Here is a 20,589-nt window from a genome sequence, read left to right as displayed (position 1 = left end):
TCATTTGAGCCCGGGTTGATCAAAATCGGTCAAGCCGTTTTCGAGTTATAGACGATTTTCGATGAAAAATTGTGGCAGCCATATTGACTAAACGGCTTGTCCGATTTTCGAAAATGATGTATCGTTGGAAAGGTCTTGATGGCCCCTACAACATATTAAAATTTCAGATTTTTAGCTACTACAGGAGCTGAGATATAACGAAAACAAAATTTTGAAGTTATCCAAATGGCCGACGGGGTGGGGGGTGGGGGGATGGATTTGACATCATAATCAGATATCAGGTTGATATTTAAACTTTGCCGTTTACCGCAAATAATAATAATAATTTATTCATCAATTAAAAACTACTGTACGGTTTATTCAAAAAAGTTTTCATTGGTATACAAATTTATCATTCTAAATAGATATTTTAGTGCCTAGCTAAAATAATTTCATAAAATTAATTAATTAAAAATTCAGAACTTTTTTTTGTAGATTCGGAAATATAAAAAAGTCAATAAGGGTTTGGTATTCAATATGGCGGCCGAAAGTATGTGATGAGAGGACGCCATCCTGATTGTTTTCTAAAAGAAAAGATCCCAAAAACCTAAAAATGTGTTATCTACCACCGATTTTTTTTTTACATTTTTTAAAAAATATTTTCTTATTTTTTAAATTATTTTATGAGTTTTATTAAATAAAAAATAACATAAAAAAGTTAAAAGTGATTAAATCGTTTAAAGAAATATTCAATCTTGAAAAAAAGGAAAATTTTTGAATTGTCTTACGACATGTCGTCGCGAATTCCTTTGACAGACACTAATTTTTGAAGGGTTGCGACATACTTTTTGAGATGACCATGAAACTCAAGTTTCATCTTTGTTGAAATATTTGCTGAAATTTTCGGTGACGTCACTGACCCTCATTCACACTTCTCCAGGTGTGTTTTCACACTTCTCCGGGTGTGTAATAGCTCTGTCACACTTCTTTTCTCTCTGAGAATTGTGTGCCTTGAGACACAACTCTCGGAAGCGAGTAATTTAGCTTTGGATTCTTATTTTGTTATTTAGGCCGAAACACTGAATGTCGCACACGAATGTTTCGAGTGGCATTTCTTCCCGAGTGGAAGAGCCATCCTCTCATCTCCAGCTTCCCCATTTTATTTGTTTGTTATTCACGACGACAACATACTCATTATTCCAAATTCTTTCACTTATTTCCGTGCAGAAATACAACTACGGATTGAATTTACTCTTATGGGCATTTTATTTCAATCACTTTTGTCTTCTCTGACTAAATATTCTCAAAAGAATCTATTTTGTCTCCATCTTAATCTGTCTCTGTGCTAAATGGACATGACCTGGCTTCAATGAAATTGCTTAGCCATCATGACTTTAAGAAAAGAAAAGAAGTTCTTCAAACCTATATGGGTTAGTACCTTGTTTGAGGGAACATACGGTGCAAAAAAAACGTCTTGTAAGGGATCAAAAAAGGATTTAAAAATATCCAATCATATTATACTTATATCATTTTTTACGTGGAAGAGCTTAGGAAACTTTACAAATATTTACTCAAAAATTTAAACACTTACATACGTCATGCATGAAACATTTGCGCTAATGTTTCACGAAAAAACCGGAAAAGAAAATTCTAAAATTTAGGAAGAATATTTCCAAAAATGCTTTACAAATTCTTAGCCAAAACTTAGCATTGAAACATGAGCACGAATGCTTCATGAATTTTAAAAAAATCGTAGGGTGACGTAATTGTGCATTTTTTTGGGCCAATCTTTGTTCAATATTTTTTTTACTAATTGTATGTGGAAAATGATATGATTTTACATGTTTCCTAGAAGAAGGTTCTAAGTCTAACCTATATTTACTTGAATAATCTCCTTTAAAAATTCCCCAAACGATTCACAAGCGTCTCCAAAACGAAAGAATAATTAAAAAATTGAAGAAAATTCGGAAAATTGCACATTTTGTGCAATATAAAGGCTTTGAAACTAATTCCCTTAAAGATTATTTTTGTGCAATTTGAGCTCTAAATTTCCTTGCCCTTCATCCATATTGATAAAAATTTATTACTTTCAAATGTAAAATTCCCACATATTTCCTCTCAACACGAAAGGACCCTTCATTCGGTGGTAGATATATCAAGGGCTATGGAGGGAAGCATGAAGAAAAGAGGAAAATTAAACCCTTTTGTGAATTGTGAGAGTAATTAAAAGAGTATAAAATTTAAAGAGAGGGGAACTGGAAAAAGATAGAGTCTTTCTGAAGCCACGATTTTCCCTAATGAGCCCCTTTTAATTGCCTTGATCTTAAGTAACTGACTGTGAATTCCACACAGAGGGGTGGAGGTAGAAAAAGACAAATTTTGGAGACACACTTTTTGCTACTTCTTTCCTCGACGTATTAAAAACTTTTTTTATTCCCTCCAAAGTCCCTTCATTGAATTCCTCAAAAACTGTGTAGACAGCAGATGGGGGTTGCTTTTTAGATGAAATTTACTTTTCGTATTTACATTTAACTTCTCTTTTTTTCCTCGTCGTTTGTACGACAAAGTCAGTGGAGGTGTTTTGTGGGTATATTTACGTACGAAGGAAATGCTACAAAATAGTAGAATAAAAAAAACTTTCGACTTTTCTACACTTGTTGCATTTAGAATATTCTTTAGGTAACCTATATAGTTTCTTTTTATGCTTTTCTATGAAAATCTACTTGACTGCAAAAACACCTTTATATTTGCATGGAATTTATATGCTAATTTTCTTCCCCAAAGCCGCCATTCTATTTATTGAATTTTATGTTTTATCCTTTGTTATATTGCATGTTTTGTTAAAAAATTGTGAAAAAGAAATATTTTATATATTAAAAAATGAATTAAAAAAAAATTCTACATACTTTCCTATACATTACATTTCCAACACATTTTTTATGCAATTATTGTCACCCCTCTCTATGTAATATGTAGCTTAAAAAAATGTCAATTAAATCTACATTTATTTTTTTTCTCACTTACTGTTCTTTGTTATTTGTTTTTGCTTCGTTTTTTTTTGTTATGTTGTGTGGTAAAAATGTACGCGGGTATATTACTCCATTAAAAAACATTATTTCATTCAATTGTCGTTGTTTGTAATCTCACCCATCTAAATGGCTATTTATAGTGGTTGTATGATGGATTCTTGTGCAAAAAGAATTGAGACAAATTGTGCCAATATTTTGCTCCGCCAGAATGCGGTTCAATGCGCCAAAGTGTCTCTCTTGAGTGTATTTAATTTTTCACATGAAAATAAATGGCAATTTTATGTTAGTCAAGCACTGGTATGGCTCGTAACTTCAATAAAGGAGGCCTCAATAGAATATATGTTCATTGTATCAAATTAGTTACTCATGTGTCGCCCATATACTTGTATATTATAATATTACTCACATCCTCTTATTCATTTTCCCATTCACACTCACTTTTATATTCTCTATATATATTTTTTCTTGTGTTCTATTGTTAGTTTATATTTTATACAATAAGCAATATTAATCTGATTTTTTTTTCATCTCAATCGTCTTCTGGTATTCACTTTCATTTACTTATTAGTAACAAACATTCTTTTTCTTTCTTCTCATTCCTTTTTTTGGCTTGAAAATAATCATTGAATGAAGAGGTTTTCATTTCAGCTGCCATTCAATTTCCAGTGTATTTTCCCGCTATATCTCTTCTTCAAATGGCACTCCTTTCGCGTTCACTGAACGGACAAATAAACTTCGTCACATAAATTAATTTGCTCCAATGCACTCTCAGACAGCGTGAAGATACTTCAATCTTCCCCACGGTCTTCTACAATTCTTCCTTTTTTTCTTAACCAATTTCCCCCCTTTCCCATCCTCTCGTATTCCCAAAGAAACTGCACGAGTGTCCCAAATAGCACAAACTATATGTAATTTCATTTCAACTCCACCGAAGAAATTGCAAGTAAAAAAAGTGTCGAACAAAAATCAGGAAATTACTTTCTGATAACCTGCAATTCTTCCGTTTTGGAGTTCCCATCGTCAGGGGCGTAGCGAGGGGGGGGTTTTGGGGGTTATAACCCCCCCTCGAGCCAAATTAACTCAAGAACAGTTTGACCAAGTATCAGAAAAATCGCTAAAATTTTCGATTTAGGGATCGTTTTTTCTCATTTTCTTTTATCTAAAACATTCACAATTTACATTTTACATTAAGTAAAATGGCTGAGAGACTGGATGAGATCAATAAATGTTTAAAAGAAAAAAAAACAAGAATTCAGAGCTACCAAAATACTATTATTAGCCACAAAAATTTTTATTTTCTGATTCACTGATCGAAAATTTCTTGAAAATTTTATTTATTTTATTTTTTTGAGAAGTGTCACTCAAAATCCATTTGATATTGGATGAAATTCATTAGTCAGACACTAACATAACAGACTAAAGTTTTCTCAGGAAATATTTAGATTTTCTTAAAATTTTTTAAAAGTTTTCTTAAGAATGTGTTTCTTACGAATCCGTAAAGAAAAACTTAAGATCGTAAGAAAAATTTAAGATATTTAAGCTTTCTTAAACGAAATTTAAGATTTCTTAAGTAAATCGAGCAAAATGCATTTTTCGATGACATTTTCTGATCGTCTTCAGGCATTGAAATTCGTAAAAATCATCACAAATATGCATTTTCCTCAATTTACTTAAAAATCTTAAGTTTCGCTTAAGAAAACTTAAGATTTCTTAGGAAAAAAATTAAGATTCCTTAGATTTTTCTTACAAAATTTTAAGCCAACTTAAAGAATCTTAAGAAAACTTTAAAAAAATTTAACGGAAGTCTTTCTTAAGGAATCTTAAGACTGTCTGACTAGTGAATATTACCCAATGCCTTCGGGTCATCTAACAATCCCGCTTGACTACCTCTGGCTTCTTTATATTCAAATCGATCTAAAAAAAAATACTTGTCATCGTTTTTTTTAAAAAAAATCGGTAACTTATAAAATGTCGTATATTCGATTTAAAATTGAAACCTTTAAGGCTGATAGGATTTAAACTCAAACAATGAGTTAAATTCTCTACTAAGTCAGTCTTAGGATTTCTTAATTTTTCTTAAGATTTTTCAAGTTTTCTCAAAAAAAAACTTATGATTTTTAAAGATATTCTTAGGCAAACTTAAGATTTTTTAATTCAGTTTGAATCGAGCGAAATACATGTTTTTTACTCGAAAAATCATCGAGTCTTCGAAAAATATGAATTTGAACCGCATCAGCCTGGAAATTCTATATTTTCATTAAAAAAACTCAAATTTTTCTTAAGAAAACTTGAGAAATTCTTTTAAAAAAAGTATTTTAAAAAAATTTATGACATTCTTAGAGATCTTATGACTAATGAATTTCACCCAATGATCGGTTCTGTGAGAACATTTTGTTCTTACAAAAAGTGAAATCAAAAACTAGGCTTGTAACCATATTGGTTCAACAGCCGTACAATTAAAAATGAAGAAGAAATTTCTACCCTCCCCCCCCCATCCCGTCGTACAATTTCAAAAGTAAGAACCCCCCCTAAAATTTGGATCTGGCTACGCCCCTGCCCATCGTGCCTTTAGCGCATTGAAGGTACTTCAATAAATAGGAAAATTTACTTTAAAAAATATATGTAGGTATACCTCAGAGCTGCTCGGTGAAAATCCTTTCGTCGTCCAATAAAATATCACTGTGGTTGCCACACTGAGGGAATTATCCATGATTTCACTGCTGTTCCGTGCTCGTATCCTCAATATTGCTGTCCCAGTTGAATTCAGTCGCACCACTTCGCATTCCCAAATTGCCCAAGTGTGCAAATCGCACTTCAAAGTCCGCATCTTTGGCCTTTAGCTTCTCAAATCTACAAGGAGCGAGAGAAAAGGAATACCACCATGGGAGAGGAAGCCAATTATTGAAGTGAATACCAATTTAAAAGAGAGAGGGGTTGAAAACCATTTTATATTAGAGAATACTTTGCTAAGGGGGCATTCATTGAGGAACCCGGAAGTAGGTACTCTACATTGCAATTTGTACTCTTTTGTTCCTTTTGTTTAATAAGAAGAAAAAAACGTTTTATGTAAAAATTGTCCCATTTAAGAGTCTTTTGCTCCAGATATTATGTGCGGTCTTTTAGCATATTAATTTTATGCTCTTTTTAAGTGCTTTGGCGGTTTGAAGCTTTGCATTTCAATTCCAATCGATTACTTTTCTGCATTCTCATTTACTAATGAATATGCAATTAAAGGAAAAGTCATGGGAAATGCAAAAGGTCATTAACTTTATGACTTTTAATCGGTAATTGGAAATTATTTTCGCGCAGAATTTCGCTTAGGTGAAAACTCATCAATATTTGTTTTACACAGCTCTGCTATATATTTTTGATTTCTTTAAAGAATTGGGATATAAAGAGAATGAAATAAACACTGCTAAAAATTGAGATATATGTATTCACAAAAAAATTAACCAATTTTCTCCATTTTACTATGCATATTTAGCGCATTCGGAAAATTTTATTTGTTAATTTTGTGTGAATTAAAAAAATTATTTTCACAAAAGTCAAAAAGGTTCAGTTAACCCTTTCGCGTTTTTTGGGTCATACGCCGACCCAAACGTGAAAAACTTTATTTTTTCAATTTTTTACAAACTTAATTGTTTTTTTTTTTAAGTTATAAAAGCATCAAATTCACGCAAAAAGAGACCATAGAAGACGTTCTGACTGAGAAAAGTTTTCTGAGAGCTTTCATAGAATAAATATCGTAATAAAAGAGCGCACGTTGAACGCGAAAGGGTTAAAAGAAAAATTTTTGGAGCTTTTATTTTGAATTTCTAAAATTTTGGCAAAGAATTGATTTTTCTAGATCAATTTTTAAAGTCAGACTTCATCAAATTCAAGAAAATATTTGGATTAAAATCTTCTATATAATTTCCTTTGTTCTGTCCCTAAACCCTTTAAGGAAATGCACTGATGGCACTGATGCACAAGAATCTCTTCCTGCTATTTCCCACATTTTTAATTTTCTCATTTTATTTAATTCTCTTCCTCCATATTCAAATGTTCATTCTTAAGAGCATAAAAAATTATATTTCATTTTAATCAAAAACACTTTTAATACAAATAGCAATTTTTCAAGCAGCACAGTAAGAGTCATTTGAGCAATAAAAGTAAATGAGAGAGAATCACGCGGAATACCAATTAAGAAAGAAGAATAGAGAGAGAATATTAAAAGTTTCCCCAATATTGATGGCCACTTGAATCATTTCAGAGAGTTCTTGACACTTAAAAATACATATTATGATATGTGAGTGTCCCCATTGAAAAGGAAATTGGGCGCATGATTCGGAAGGAAAACACTTGTCCCTTCGTCGAAAAGCCCCTTTCGGGGACATAAATCAATCTAGGGTTGATTTCTAAAAGCGGGTGAAAAGGCATTTTAAGGTATTTCAAGTGTGGGACGAGGGGTGACTCACCTTTGGAAGAGGAGCCTCTTGGCAAAGGCATAGAGTTCAATGTCAAGTGAATTGAGCTGCTCAATTCGTCTCCTCTGCTCCGGGATCAAATCATTCATCGTCGTCGTGGACACGGTTGTGTTGTGCTGCTCAAAGGGTATGGCAAAGCGCAAATTGAATGTCTCCTCGAAGATGTACTGGGAAATTTTTTGATATTCCGTCAGGCCAAAGTATGCCATTGAGGCGAGATTTCTTTTAGCACTGGCCAACATTATGCGATCCCTCTCGTGAGGTGGTAACGATGATTTATTGTAGCAACCAACAAGAGCTAAATCCGACAGCATTCGTGTCTGACGATTCGCTGCCAGATTGCTCTCACACGCCGCAAACTCATTCAGAGTCACATCCATCCAATTTTCACCTAAAAGCTCCCCGAAAATTACTCCATGTGGAAAAATTGTGTGGATGTGTGGGGAAAATTCCACTATACTCACCCGTATAGCAGGGAGGTAGTTCAGCTGGGGTGGCAACTTTACCCAGACACCAGTGTCGGGATGCCTTCCACGTGGCCCCACGCTGGACATGCCTGAATTCGCTGAGGTAACGTGCAATGGGTTCACGGAGCAACGAAACGTAAAAGTATCGCCTTTTTGTCGTTTCACCCTCATTCTTGTCCAATTCCTGGTCCACACAGCTCGTCAGCTCTGTCCAGTCAGCATGAAGGCCACACTTCCAGCCGGTTGAGTAGCGCGAGAAGAGCCATATCTCATTGCGATGCGGCCGGAAGCAGTGGCAGCGCTTTTTCCGCCTCTGGCACGTACATGGACGCTAAAAGAATAAGTCAAATACTCCAAGCTAATATAATTCCAAAAATTACGTGATATTTGCTCTCCAGAGCTAACCAATTTGCTCCCAAAATAAAGAATTTAATCCAATGTGTCCAGAAAACCCAAAGCGCAACTTATATTATTTATTGAGTTTTATATGTACTTTACAAGTGGAAAACTAATAATGAAAATTTGCAAATAAAGCTCAACATGGGTATTTTCGTACAACATCACTTTGCCACTGTTGCTTTACACCACAAACTCAAAAATAGGGGTAACTGGGGCAAAAAGTTAGATCGCAAGGTTCGGAAAATGGACTGAAAATGCATTTTCCCATTGAGATAGAAAGAAATCGTGTGAGACAAAGTTGTAGCCCGGAAAATTTCCTATAAGACAGTCGTCATTATAAAATTAAAATATTTTCTCGGTACATACCAAGGACAATATATTTCTCAATTAAGGGGGGGTCTCTTTTGAGAGCTGGTGAAATTAAATATTTTAATTTTTCTTGGGGTTTTTCTTAAACTCGGATTTCAAGTGTTGGTGACATTTAAAGACTTATCATTAAAGAGTAAGAAAATCACTTTCCGCCATCTTAAATGCGACGCCATCTTGAGATATTCCTCAAAACACAAAGGTAGGTTTTTTCTCAGGATCTACTGGATGGATTTTGATGGGGTCAAAAGCAAATGAAAGAGGAAATACCAGTGCAAATTTTGATGTACCAGAATTTTGAATTTCCACTCTGGGGCTGAGAAAAGTGGAAAAATGTGACTTTTTTCAGATATTTTTGACGTTTTTTCACTTTTCTCAGCCCCAGAAAGGAAATTCAAAATTCCGCTACATCAAAATCTGCATTGGTATTTCCTCTTTCATTTGCTTTTTACCCCATCAAAATCCATCCAGTAGATCCTGAGAAAAACCTACCTTTATGTTTTATGGCAGTTCTGCGGAAAAGTCGGAAAATCACAAGATGGCGTCGCACCTAAAATGGCGAAAAGTGATTTTCTTACACTTTAATAACTAGGCTACAAATGTAACCATCAACGGATATCCAAGTTTAAGAAAAACCCCAAGAAAATGACAACATAAAATATGTGTTAACTCTAACAGATTTCCCAAGAGACCCCCCTAAAATTAACAAATTGCCCCATGTTCCCCTACATTATAGGTAACCAAAAAGCTCTGTGAAATGAGGAGGAACCTCAATGGATGCAATTTACATTATATACACAAAAGTGTCGCTGCTAATCATTGGTATTCCTTTTAAATATTCAGGAACCCCATCCGACACAATTTCGTAACACAATTTTCACCGGAAAATGGTAATTTCCACACGCGAGAAACTACAATGCCAGGTACTTCGCATGTTGGGGCAAAATCTCAACCCTTTTACACGCAAAAATATATAATAGGGACCTACATATAATACGTTTAACTAAATATTCGCGAAGCTTATGATATCTAATCGATACTTATTGAATTATTTTGGCTAAAATTGAAAATTTGTGTTACAAACCCAACGGATATTAGTAAAATTTCTCGTTCATAAACCCCACCATACCCCGCCGTTGCATTTGGGGAGAATGTTTGGAAAGTTTATGGAAGGATTTAATGGGATTTTGTGGTGCGATAGTGTGAAGAGTGCGGGGATGGTTAGGGGCATTTTAGGCCATGAAAAAAAAGAGGATTTATATAATATAATGGATTATGTATTGGAAAACACAAAATACGAAGAGCTTTTGAGCTATTTAAGGGGCTATATAGGCATACGGGGAAGACAAAAAAATCACGAATTGCTTCAGGGGTGCAAAAGCTTTTGTATCCCGGATGAACGCTATAAATTCCATTGAGGTAGGGATTTAGCCGAAAAATAAGAGGCACACGAGACGAGAACTCGTTAATTTTTAATTCCACTGCCAGACTTAATTTCATTTGGGAAAGAGACGAGAGAAATTTTCGGAGCTTTCATGACCAATTTTCATTCATCCCCTCTATAAAAGTGTTGCCTGTTTTTTTTTTATTCAGCCCATTTTCACGAAAATGACTAAAAGCGAGAGAAAAAAAAGAGAGAGTGATGAGATTTAGCTCATGGAGTGCAAAAAGGGGTTATAAGAGAATTAATGGACTACTGGACGAGTATTAAACCACTTTTGAGTACATTAAAACGATGCATCTCATATCTTATTCTCAAAGCATTACAATTCTCACATTTCAAGTGTTCATGCGCGCGCTTTTCACCACACATAGCAAGACTCAATGGATACATTGCGGACAGATTAAATTGGATACATCAAGGGGTGTTTATTTGGCGAATATTTTGGTTTTTTAAGCGAATCATCCGAATATTTTCGATTACCTGAATATTTGACTTCACATGAACATCTCTTGCTAAAAATTAAAAAAAATCCAAAAACGTATTTAGAAAATTTTGGTTTAAATTTAGTCTTTTTTGGGTTGAATTTACTACTTTTTCAGTTTGAATTTAGTCCTCTTTTAGGCTTTAATGATTTTTTTTTAAAGTTTTGTTCCTCTATCATTGAAGTTTTGAGACTGAAAATTAAGTATATATCGGCTTGGATTTAGTCTTTTTTTTTGGGTCAAATTTAGTACTTTCTAGCTGAATTAACTAATTTTTTAAGCTTCACTTTTAGTCTTTTTTAAACTTTAATTATGTAATATTTTTTAAAGCTTTTTGAGATTGGAGATGCCTTTTCAGGATTGAAAATCAAATACTTTAGGCTAGAATGAAGCAAGTTTTGGGTTGAATTTACTACTTCTTGTTCTTTCTAGGCTTAAATTAAATATTTTTTTAAGCTTTTGTTCCTCAATCTCTGCCTCTTTAGGACTAAAAAAATATTTTTATTCTTCAATTTAATCTCTTTTAGGCTTAAATTTATCATGACTAGGGGTGAAATTACTATTCGGTTTGAATTTAGTCCTTATGAGGTTTGAAATAAATATTTTTTCAGGCTTCTGTTTCTTAGTCTGAGTAATTTAGAGGCTAAAAATCAATATTTTGAGTTCTTTGGCAAATCATCCGAATATTAGCGAATATTCCGAATATTGCCGAAGATACGAATATTTTTATTCAGATAAACACCCCTTGAGATACATTGCTCTTGGTCTGTTTTGTTCATGGTATTGGCATATGGTCATCGTATTTACTTAATAGCTCTGCTTTCTGACACAATTTTCGGGAAAGACTTCAAATAGTGTCCGCATTTATTGTGCCCACAGACCAAACTTCATTACAGAGTTGGGCATTTATGGGTTTTGTGAAATTTTGTCTAAATTGTAAACAAGTGATTAGAATATCTTGCATTTCAGCCACATGTGGTGCAACTGTTATGTAATATTTTCTACTCTATGTCCCCCCGCATATATACAAACACTCGTTCAAAACTTACTTCATATATAGAGTGTTTTAGGGTTCCGGGAGGAAATTAAATTTTCCAGTACTCCCAAAGGAGTTGCAGAGAGGGAAAAAAAAGCTCCACAAATCTCATGCAGATGTAGATTCTTGTGAGACCTCCTCTCTGGGATATATCAAGGGAATTGATTCTTCTTCTATATTTCTCAATGCTACATATGCCAATATCCCTTTTCACCCACTCAATTTTTTTGTTGTTGCTACATGTACATGACATCCTCAAATAGATGCCAACATGGTGAATAACTTTGGACCAAAAAGCCACGCGGAGTAGCTAAATTGACTGTGTTGGTGAATAGGACACAAAATATACGATGTTCGGTTGTATCTATTCTTATCGAGCAATCTCACCCACCAAAGAGCATTTGTTACCCAGAATACACGCTAGAGTGTCAACAATTCCCACTTGAGCACCACACACATCTTTTGATCATTCCAAACTCCGAATGTGCCACTTTTCTCAACACCCTCTCCCTCACACAGGGTGAGATTTGAAACCCACTCCCACCCAAAACCCCTTTCAACTGAAAATTCCCATCTAACACTACACGAAACTCTCGAAGCACTTTTAGTTCCACCATACATTGTGAAACTTTATGTAATTCCCCAGCAATTGACATTCAGAGTGGGTTAAACACCAAAGCTGAATTTGCGAAAGTCAATTTTTCCCCTCAAAACTGTTTTCTGTTTTCCACCCAACTTTCTGGTCATACAAGAGGAAAATCATGATGAGATATGTTAGATTTCTCCCAAACCCCCTAGGCCACTTTTCAAAGCTTCCAAACAATTAAATGGATCATAGAATGGATAATTGTGCTAAAAGTTCTCTTCATTCCACCCTATGTATGACAAAATGCCAACATATTCAACCCCGCATGTTGGAAACATTGAACAAGAAAAGCGTTCAATATGTTCTCTTATCTCAAATTAAATCATACAAATGATTTTCTTTTTAATGTGAAAGCTTCAAACTTTTGAGTTTGAGTTCGTCTTCATTCAGGGGGTGTACATATACATATATGTATATATATAGCATTATTACAACAAAGGAGTAAATATGTATGACGCCAAACTGAGAGGATAGAAGGATTAAAAAAAAATTAATACCCCTAAATGGATTATAAAGGAGCTTTGCGAAGTTTATAAAGGGATAATCAGATGCATTTTCCAAGACCACAGAGAAAAGGCAACTTATGGCGTTATTTATTAAGTCTTTTTTTTTACTTCGTGGAAAAGTTATACAAAAGGGATGTTTTCCTGGATAATATTTCCACCGAATCTCATATATATTTTCACTAAATCCACTCAGTGACGTGCTTTTCATGGTATTTCCCAATCTTTCTGAAATATCTCATGTGTTCCGATTTGCTCCTTTAGATGAGAAAGAGAGAGTAAACGAAAAAGAAAATGAGCAAGAAAGTACCCTAAAGTTCCCTTAAAAGGTTTGTCACACAAAGCATTGGCAAAAGTTCACGTTTTAGAGATAATCTTGATATGGGGAAAGTTTGTATATTCCGGAATCAATTCGGAAAATTAAATTCATCCCCATATTTCATTTGAATTTGATGTGTGGAAAGCTTTGAAGAAAAAAATGACTCGAAAAGCCCATCTACATAAATGAGTGCCTGACCGGCTATTTTCAACTGCTGCACAAAAAGGCGCGAGATTTAAGGAGGAAGGGGGTAGTGGAGTTCGTTTGGATCAAAGAGGGTAGGCTTTTTATGAGGAAAAAAGAAGGCAGTAAAGTAATTCAAGTTAAACACGAGAACGACTTTCAAAAAGTTATGAAAAATTGATAATATTGTTATATTTAACAAAAATTTTCTTAAAAAAAATTGTATAGAAGGCATGCTCTAACGGTCATATTCTGCTCTGTACCTTGCTCTTGATTATGAATCTAAGTGGATAAATTAATAAATTGGAAAATTAATGCACAAAATTGAAAAAAAAAATAATAATAATTGATAAAAAAAAATTGTCAAATCATTAAAAAAAAAATCTTTAGTCACAAATTTCACCACAATTGTAATTTAATAGCTTCAATGCATCTTGAATATAAAAAAAAAAACCGTATAGTCCTATCTTATGAAAATGTAATTTTTTCTTTGGACATTAATAAATGAAATCTATCTATCTATCTATCTATTTCCATCTCATTCCATCCTTATCTGACTTTCATCAAATTGACGAGAGAGAAATCCCATTTTCCCTTTAAAATTTTCCAAAGGATGGGGGCAGGGTGACAAAAACCCATGGCATTTTACGGGTGAAACAATAAATCACATTGAAAGAAGTGATTTATTTACCTTATCGAGATAATACAGTATTATTCCAATTTAAATTTTGGTGACACAGTAAATTAATCCTCCCCCGCACAAAAAATCCATTTTCATTTATAAATATGTAAGGCATATTTGGTGCGGTACGAAATTAAAATGAAAATCAGTTGGACTAATCAAATTTGCATTCAGAATGTTTTTTTTTTGTGTAATTTTTCCGTATGCAAATGATGGGAAATAATGTCCATGAAAATGAGAAATTTTCATATTGAAAATAAACGAATTATTGGTGAATTTTTTATTACAAAGCCGCACAATAAATAATACATTAAAATATTTTTATTTTGTTAAAAATAATGGGAAATGTATTGTATTTGTGTATATAAAGAGATGAGATAGAATAAACAGCCTAAAGGAAAATAGTTTGTTGAGTTAAATACAAATTTGACTCAATTTTGACTAATATTGCTTGCAAGCAATTTAATTTTCAAATACATTTCTCTGTGAATACACCAACGAGTATGAACCTCATCAAAAGAGAAATAGTAATAAGTGAAAATGTATTAATTAAAATATGATTCAAACAAAATTAATGAATGAACTTTCATACCTTTGTATTGTGCTTTTGTATTTGAACTAGGTAAAATGAAAGTGGTTATTTGAATTTTAGTTAACTTTTCTCATTTGTCTGACTTCTTTTAGTGAGTTCTATTGAACAGTTTATTAAAAGTTTTGAAACATTTAATTTCTGTATTTGATTAAGTTTTTCCTTTTTTGCATAAAGTTTTGTTTTTTAATAGGAATTTTCCTCACATTTCCATTGATTTTCCCGGAATAGTCAATCAAAGATCAGCAGAAATAATTGATTAATTGTTCTAAGAAAATTCTCAGAAGTTCTTAACTCTTGATGACCCCGGAAAAATATGTTTTAATTTTTTTTTAAAGTTTGAAAAATGAAAATAAATTTTTCGACACATGAAAGGAAAGGAAATAGAACTCTTTGACTGGAGTTCTGGGAAAAGTTCTAGATTACTGGAGCGTTTAATTTTCAATTTTCTTTTTATAAACATTCTGTCCAAGAAAGTTAATTTGAAATTATTACTCCTTTCTAGGAAAATTCTATATGAGATGGATAATGGAAAAATTTCCAAATAATGAAGTTTTGGCATCCCAGATGGAAATGTGCGTGATGAAGACGAATGAGTTTTTAATAGAAGTGTCGCGTCGGTCGCATTCTCCGAATGCACATTTCCCATCGAGACTACTCACGAATGCCAAACAAATCGACACGTTTGTGAGTTTCTTTTTTTATATATATGCCCAAAACAAAGATGAGGCGTGTGGATGGGCATGAGAGTGAGGAAAGAAAAATAAATAAGCGAGCTTCTCTACCTTCTCATGTCAATATGGAGGTTTGCGTGAAAATTCATCACATTTGAAAATTGTTTATAGGGGGGATGGCAAACGTGCGGCAAGTGAGGGTCGTAAAAGTAAATTTAACACTCTACATGCTTTCTTTTTCTTTACGTCTATATACCTGAAAAGACGTGAAAATCCCTCACGATTGAGGCATGTGCAATTTTCATAAGATTTTTCCACACGATGTTGGGTGAAAATTCTCTAAATGCAGCGCTTGATTCTTAATTAATTCGCATTCTAATTTGGCAGCGACCTTTCCGTTTCTTCGTGAAAATTCCCATGAAATTTTCACATCACCTTCTTCGCATTTTGATAGCCAATCCAATTGAGACAAGGAATTCAACACACATTCTCCCCAAGAGCAATATTCTCAACACAATATGTTTCTAAATACACGAGGAGGTATTTGAGTGTCTCTTGGGAATTTATATCACTTCTATTTTCCTCATTTTCCCAAGAAGAAAAATATTTCTTGGATTTCTTCCACCTCCAATGTGCGGGTTTTTTCAACTTTGTGTGCGCGTGAACACACTCTTGAACGAGGAAAAATGGTAAAAGACACAGATTTATTTCCACAAATTTTATTTACTTGTCTCATTTTGCCTTTTTTTACTTCATATGAAAAAGAAAAAAATCCCCGGAATGATATATAACTTCTTGATTACTTTCCATGGTATTTCGGCAATTTCCTTTAAATATTTGACTCTAAATATGCGATGAACATTCAAAATGGAATTGGATGAGGTGAAATATGAGAGTTTTTCCATGATGATGCAATGGGAGGAGGGCGCGTGCTATCTTTCTCCGTGTACGTGGACGGAAAAATTATATTTATATTGCTTGCAATTCCGTTGGCCCCGCTTATGTGGGGAAAAAAAAAAGCTTTTCACAGAAATTTCCCGCAGAGTTTACTTGGAGGATGAAAAAAATATTCGTGAAAACTCAGAGAAAATTCCCGCAATGCTCCAATTGAGAATGCTTTGCCATTTTATCGTTGAATCAACGTTAAAATAAACACAATCATGCATGGGTTAAAAGAAAACTATATGGAGCTCATGCTGCTCTTTTAATCATTCCTGCTACAACTTCTCAATTTATATGATTCCCATCAAAAGAACCTATTCCTTTGATAGGATCTCCAGTTGTGTGTGTATATACTTTATGTTTATTTCACAATTTTTAGTTTCTCCCCGGCGTTTGCTTTTTTATACGGTTGTGTACAAAAAATATTGACTCAATCGCAAATAAACAAGCAAATGAATGACTTTATGCTTGACTTTACGGTACATTTGAACTTTATGTAGTACTACGTAGGGTACGATACCTTTTGTTATTTATGTTTTTACTTGCTTTCACTCATAGGTATGAATTTGAATAATAAAGAATTGTCATGAAATAATTTGATTTTCGTTTTGTATTTAAATCAAAGCAAATAAATATGTCTTGTTTGTTCATACTCAACCCATTGCCATGGATAGAAATTCAATTTTAAATCTCTTTTCCTGGGAATTGAGAATTTTCTTCTGGAACTCTTGTTGAAGTCTTAAAGAAAATGGAAAGCTTCTTACAAAAATTGAGCGAATTTACTCAAAGAAATTCGATTTAAGTCGCTCTTTTCAAAGAAAATTTCAATATTTTAATAAAAAGCTTTCAAAAGCTTTAAATAAATAATAAATAAACGAGTGCTAAAATATATTTTTCAGTGTTAAAACGAAGCAATAAATCCTTGTCAAGTTCTATCTAATATTACAATAGACAAATCAAAATTATCTTCATAATCATGGAGCATATAATTAGCCATGGGATGTTGTTGGAAAATATTAAAACTATGTACAGTATACACATAAAATACAGCTAAACCATAAGCAATTATGAATACTGTAAAATAATCATAAATTTCACAAACTGTGAGTTATCATATTTCCAGTAAATTTTCCCCAACATTTGCGTCAGCAGAAAAAAAACCTTTAAATTGAGTTTGTAGGAAAAACTTTCTGTTGAATCTCTTCACCAGAAAGATGCATTGAGTATCCCAAGTTGATGCTATATATATAAAAATTCAGCATTCGGGATATGAGCAAAAGAAAAGGAAATTCGTGGAGTGGAAAAGTTTTCAATCGACAGAATGGAAGGAATCACTTTCAAATCAATCGAAGGAAATGCTATCTCAACTTTTATTTTTCACGTTATATGTACGTTTACACGGGAAGTATGTTTCTGAAGAGTCACGATTTGCCAGGCAGATGAAAATTGGAAGAGACATTTGCAGTGCTTTGGCGTAAACTCTCTTGGTAGATTGAAGGAGTTCAGTGGAAAAATAGGGAAAAACTTGTGGAATGATTTGCTGGGTGCAATTTCATTTCTGACTAACCTCGGTAAATTTTTTCTTGTGTACAAGTAGAAACGACACCAGAGGCGGTGAGAGTGGCGAGAAAATTGGCGTGAAAAATTGCACGTGAATTGCAAGAAAATTATGAATCCTGCAGAGTGGTTGGATTGTAGACAATAAAAGGCACTCTCGTGAATTACTAAATGTTCATTTCTTTCTTTTTTTTGCCTCTCCTTTTCCATGTGCCTTCCTCACACTTTGCAGCTGATTATCGGATGTTTTATGGTATTTGTGTCTTGAATTCTAATTTATTGTCGCGCATGGAGTGGCAAAGCACGACAGGGGGGACAACAATTGAGGGTGGAGAATCACTGCCCAACCTTCTTTGTCTCCAACCTCAATCGACCCATGAGTGTGAGAGGGGAATTATTTTGCGCTCCAATGATTTGTCGTCACATGCAAATGAGGCGCACAAGTTCTTCCTCGAGACAATCACCAAATCTCATACCGGATGATACTCACTTTTAGGTCCAGATCACGTACGAGATGCTTGCCAAAAGATGTGCCACCGGTTTTCTGGATGTGCAAGAACACCATCACATCGTGAGCATTCATATCGAATTGAAAGTCATCGTCATTGAGAACTTCTTCGTAGCTAAGGCCAGGATTTGTTAGTTGACTCGATGACTTCCCCACGGAATTTGTGGAGTCTGATGTGAGTGCAGACACCTCTGAGCTCATCATTGCTTCTCGTTTCGTTAGGGCACATACCTTTACATTTCAAAAATAAAGAGATAAAAGAAAATCGTTGAGTTTTCTTCTCAATAAATATTTTCTTTGAGATGAATTTGAAAGGAAACCTCATGGAATATATTTTCTTATTTGAAACACTCACGCACTATTAAATTGTTGGCTGTTAACATGAAAATTGCGTTATAAATTGCCATAAAGAATAAATTCAAAGCTTTTCTTTATGAAAAAAAATTATTAGAATATTGAGAAAAATATTATTTTTAGAATAATACTCAATTTTTCTTTCTATCCCTTAAGGAAGCTTAGATTATTGCATAATTTTCATCAGAAACGTGCCTTATTTTATTATCTAATTTATATACCTATATATGCAAATATTATATATAATATATGCATGTAGGTAACTTAGAAGATATTTCAAAGATTATATTCTTTTATATTGTAATCTCGATGAGTAAACAAAAATAGCACAACCAAATGAAAGAATAATAACTTCAGCATCTTCTTCAGTCAGCTGAGTTTGCTGGAATTTTATCGGATATGAATGGCAAAAACGATAAGAATTCTCGTTATGGTGGAAAACAATTGATAAAACAAACGAGAAGGGAAAATAGAATCAGAAAAATGGATCTCGAGGTAGCCAAGAGTATACAATAGTAGTATTGCAAAAAGAAATTACATTCGAGACGGGAATAAAAACTCCAGCAGCATAAAAATTTATGAGTGAAAAAAGGGTTTTCCAGAGAGACTTTTTTTAACGTGTTTGAAAAGAATTTTAAATTACATAGTAGTTTATCTAAGATTTTCATTTAATAAATTTTGTTTTTTCGTTTAGAAATATATTAGTTTATGAAAGAAAAGTTTTTAAATCAAATTAAATGAAATTTTTACAATAGTAAGTAACAGATACAGTGTTGTCTCGCAGTAGAGCCCTGTGTCATTCATTAGTAAAAAAAAGGCTTTTTGCAAAGATTCTGATGACAAGACAATTACTTCAAAAATCTAAAAATAGTTTTCCAAGTTTAATTAAATAACAAAAAAAAATTTAATTAAAAATAAATATTGTGCAAAGAGAAAATTAACAGAAAAAAATTCTTTATAATAAATATTTAAAAAATAATATGAAAATTGAAAAAAAGGAAAATTCCTTTGGAATGACAACCCCTCTCTAGACTAGACGGACTTACTTGATCGTTGCAGAAGTAGCCGAAAATGATCATTCCGGCAATAGCCAGGAATACGCAGACGACCACAATGGACCGCTGTCGGGAGCGTGGCTCCATTTTCTTGATTTCGTACAATCCCTCCGGCAGAAGCAGGGCGAAATCACTGTCCACTTGAACTGAGACACTCTTTCTCATGTCCAGGGCCACCATAATCCCACACTGGAGTCCACATTTACCCCCCCAAAGACACTCTTAGCTATATTTCACATGCACTCCCAGTGATTCTGGGGAGAACCTCCAGCACACACAGCGGCTAGAGATTAACTAAAGGGGCAGGAGGAATTTTTAAAGTGCCCCAAAAGGAAGTCCTCCGGGATGTGTGAGCACACAGCTGGTGGGTTCACTTAAAGGAATTCACACTGTCCTAAGGGGTCACTATTTCCGGGTCTTTGCACAACATACATGTCTGGGGGGATTCAAAGCACAGCATAAGACCGCTAAAAATAAACACTTTCAGTTTTATTTGGGAGAAATGCGATCACGAAGCTCATCAAAACAGCAAATGAACCATCACAGAGACCAAGCAAACTGTCACTTCATCAACAAAATCTTTCTTCTCCTTCACTTAATTTAAGTGTATAAATTAAAATAAATTCCAATGTGTGTAAACAGGAAATTGAACTTTGGCCCTAAAGTTACTTTATTCTTTAATTTTTGAAAATCTTCAAATAAAATTATTAAAATTTACGAATAAGAGCTTTAAGAACTCTTCTAAGTCCCGTTTAGAATCATCATTACATCGAAATTATTAGAATAGCAACTTTAACATAGTTAACATAGGTAATTTAAAGAGCAAATTAAGCAAATTAAGCTTTTTCAATATTATTTTTGATTAAAACTTGACTTTTTTTTATTTTTAGGGTTCTATTCTATATAAAT

At 33.6% G+C, this 20,589-nt stretch overlaps 1 protein-coding gene across 2 annotated transcripts; it reads right to left on the bottom strand.

The window, feature by feature from the left end:
• Positions 1 to 776: 776 nt before the first annotated feature.
• Positions 777 to 20,246, bottom strand: LOC129789781 (heparan-sulfate 6-O-sulfotransferase 2). Of its 2 annotated transcripts, XR_008750491.1 has the most exons (6): positions 19,672 to 20,246; positions 18,254 to 18,502; positions 7,939 to 8,272; positions 7,466 to 7,865; positions 5,641 to 5,858; positions 777 to 3,724 (listed from the first exon to the last, which is right to left on the bottom strand). XR_008750491.1 is itself a non-coding variant. In XM_055826836.1 (5 exons), the coding sequence occupies exons 1-5, from the start codon at positions 19,858 to 19,860 to the stop codon at positions 5,723 to 5,725; spliced, it is 1,308 nt and encodes a 435-aa protein (XP_055682811.1). In that variant the 5' UTR covers positions 19,861 to 20,228; the 3' UTR covers positions 4,966 to 5,722. The 2 variants fall into 2 exon arrangements, 1 of the variants encoding a protein (XP_055682811.1); XM_055826836.1 differs by lacking the exon at positions 777 to 3,724 and having other exon boundaries at positions 4,966 to 5,858; positions 19,672 to 20,228.
• Positions 20,247 to 20,589: the final 343 nt, after the last annotated feature.

The sequence above is a fragment of the Lutzomyia longipalpis genome, chromosome 1 (assembly GCF_024334085.1).
Source record: "Lutzomyia longipalpis isolate SR_M1_2022 chromosome 1, ASM2433408v1".
Lineage (NCBI taxonomy): Eukaryota > Metazoa > Arthropoda > Insecta > Diptera > Psychodidae > Lutzomyia > Lutzomyia longipalpis.
The sequence above is the reverse complement of the archived record's forward strand: the minus strand, read 5'-3'. Positions and strand labels throughout refer to the sequence as shown.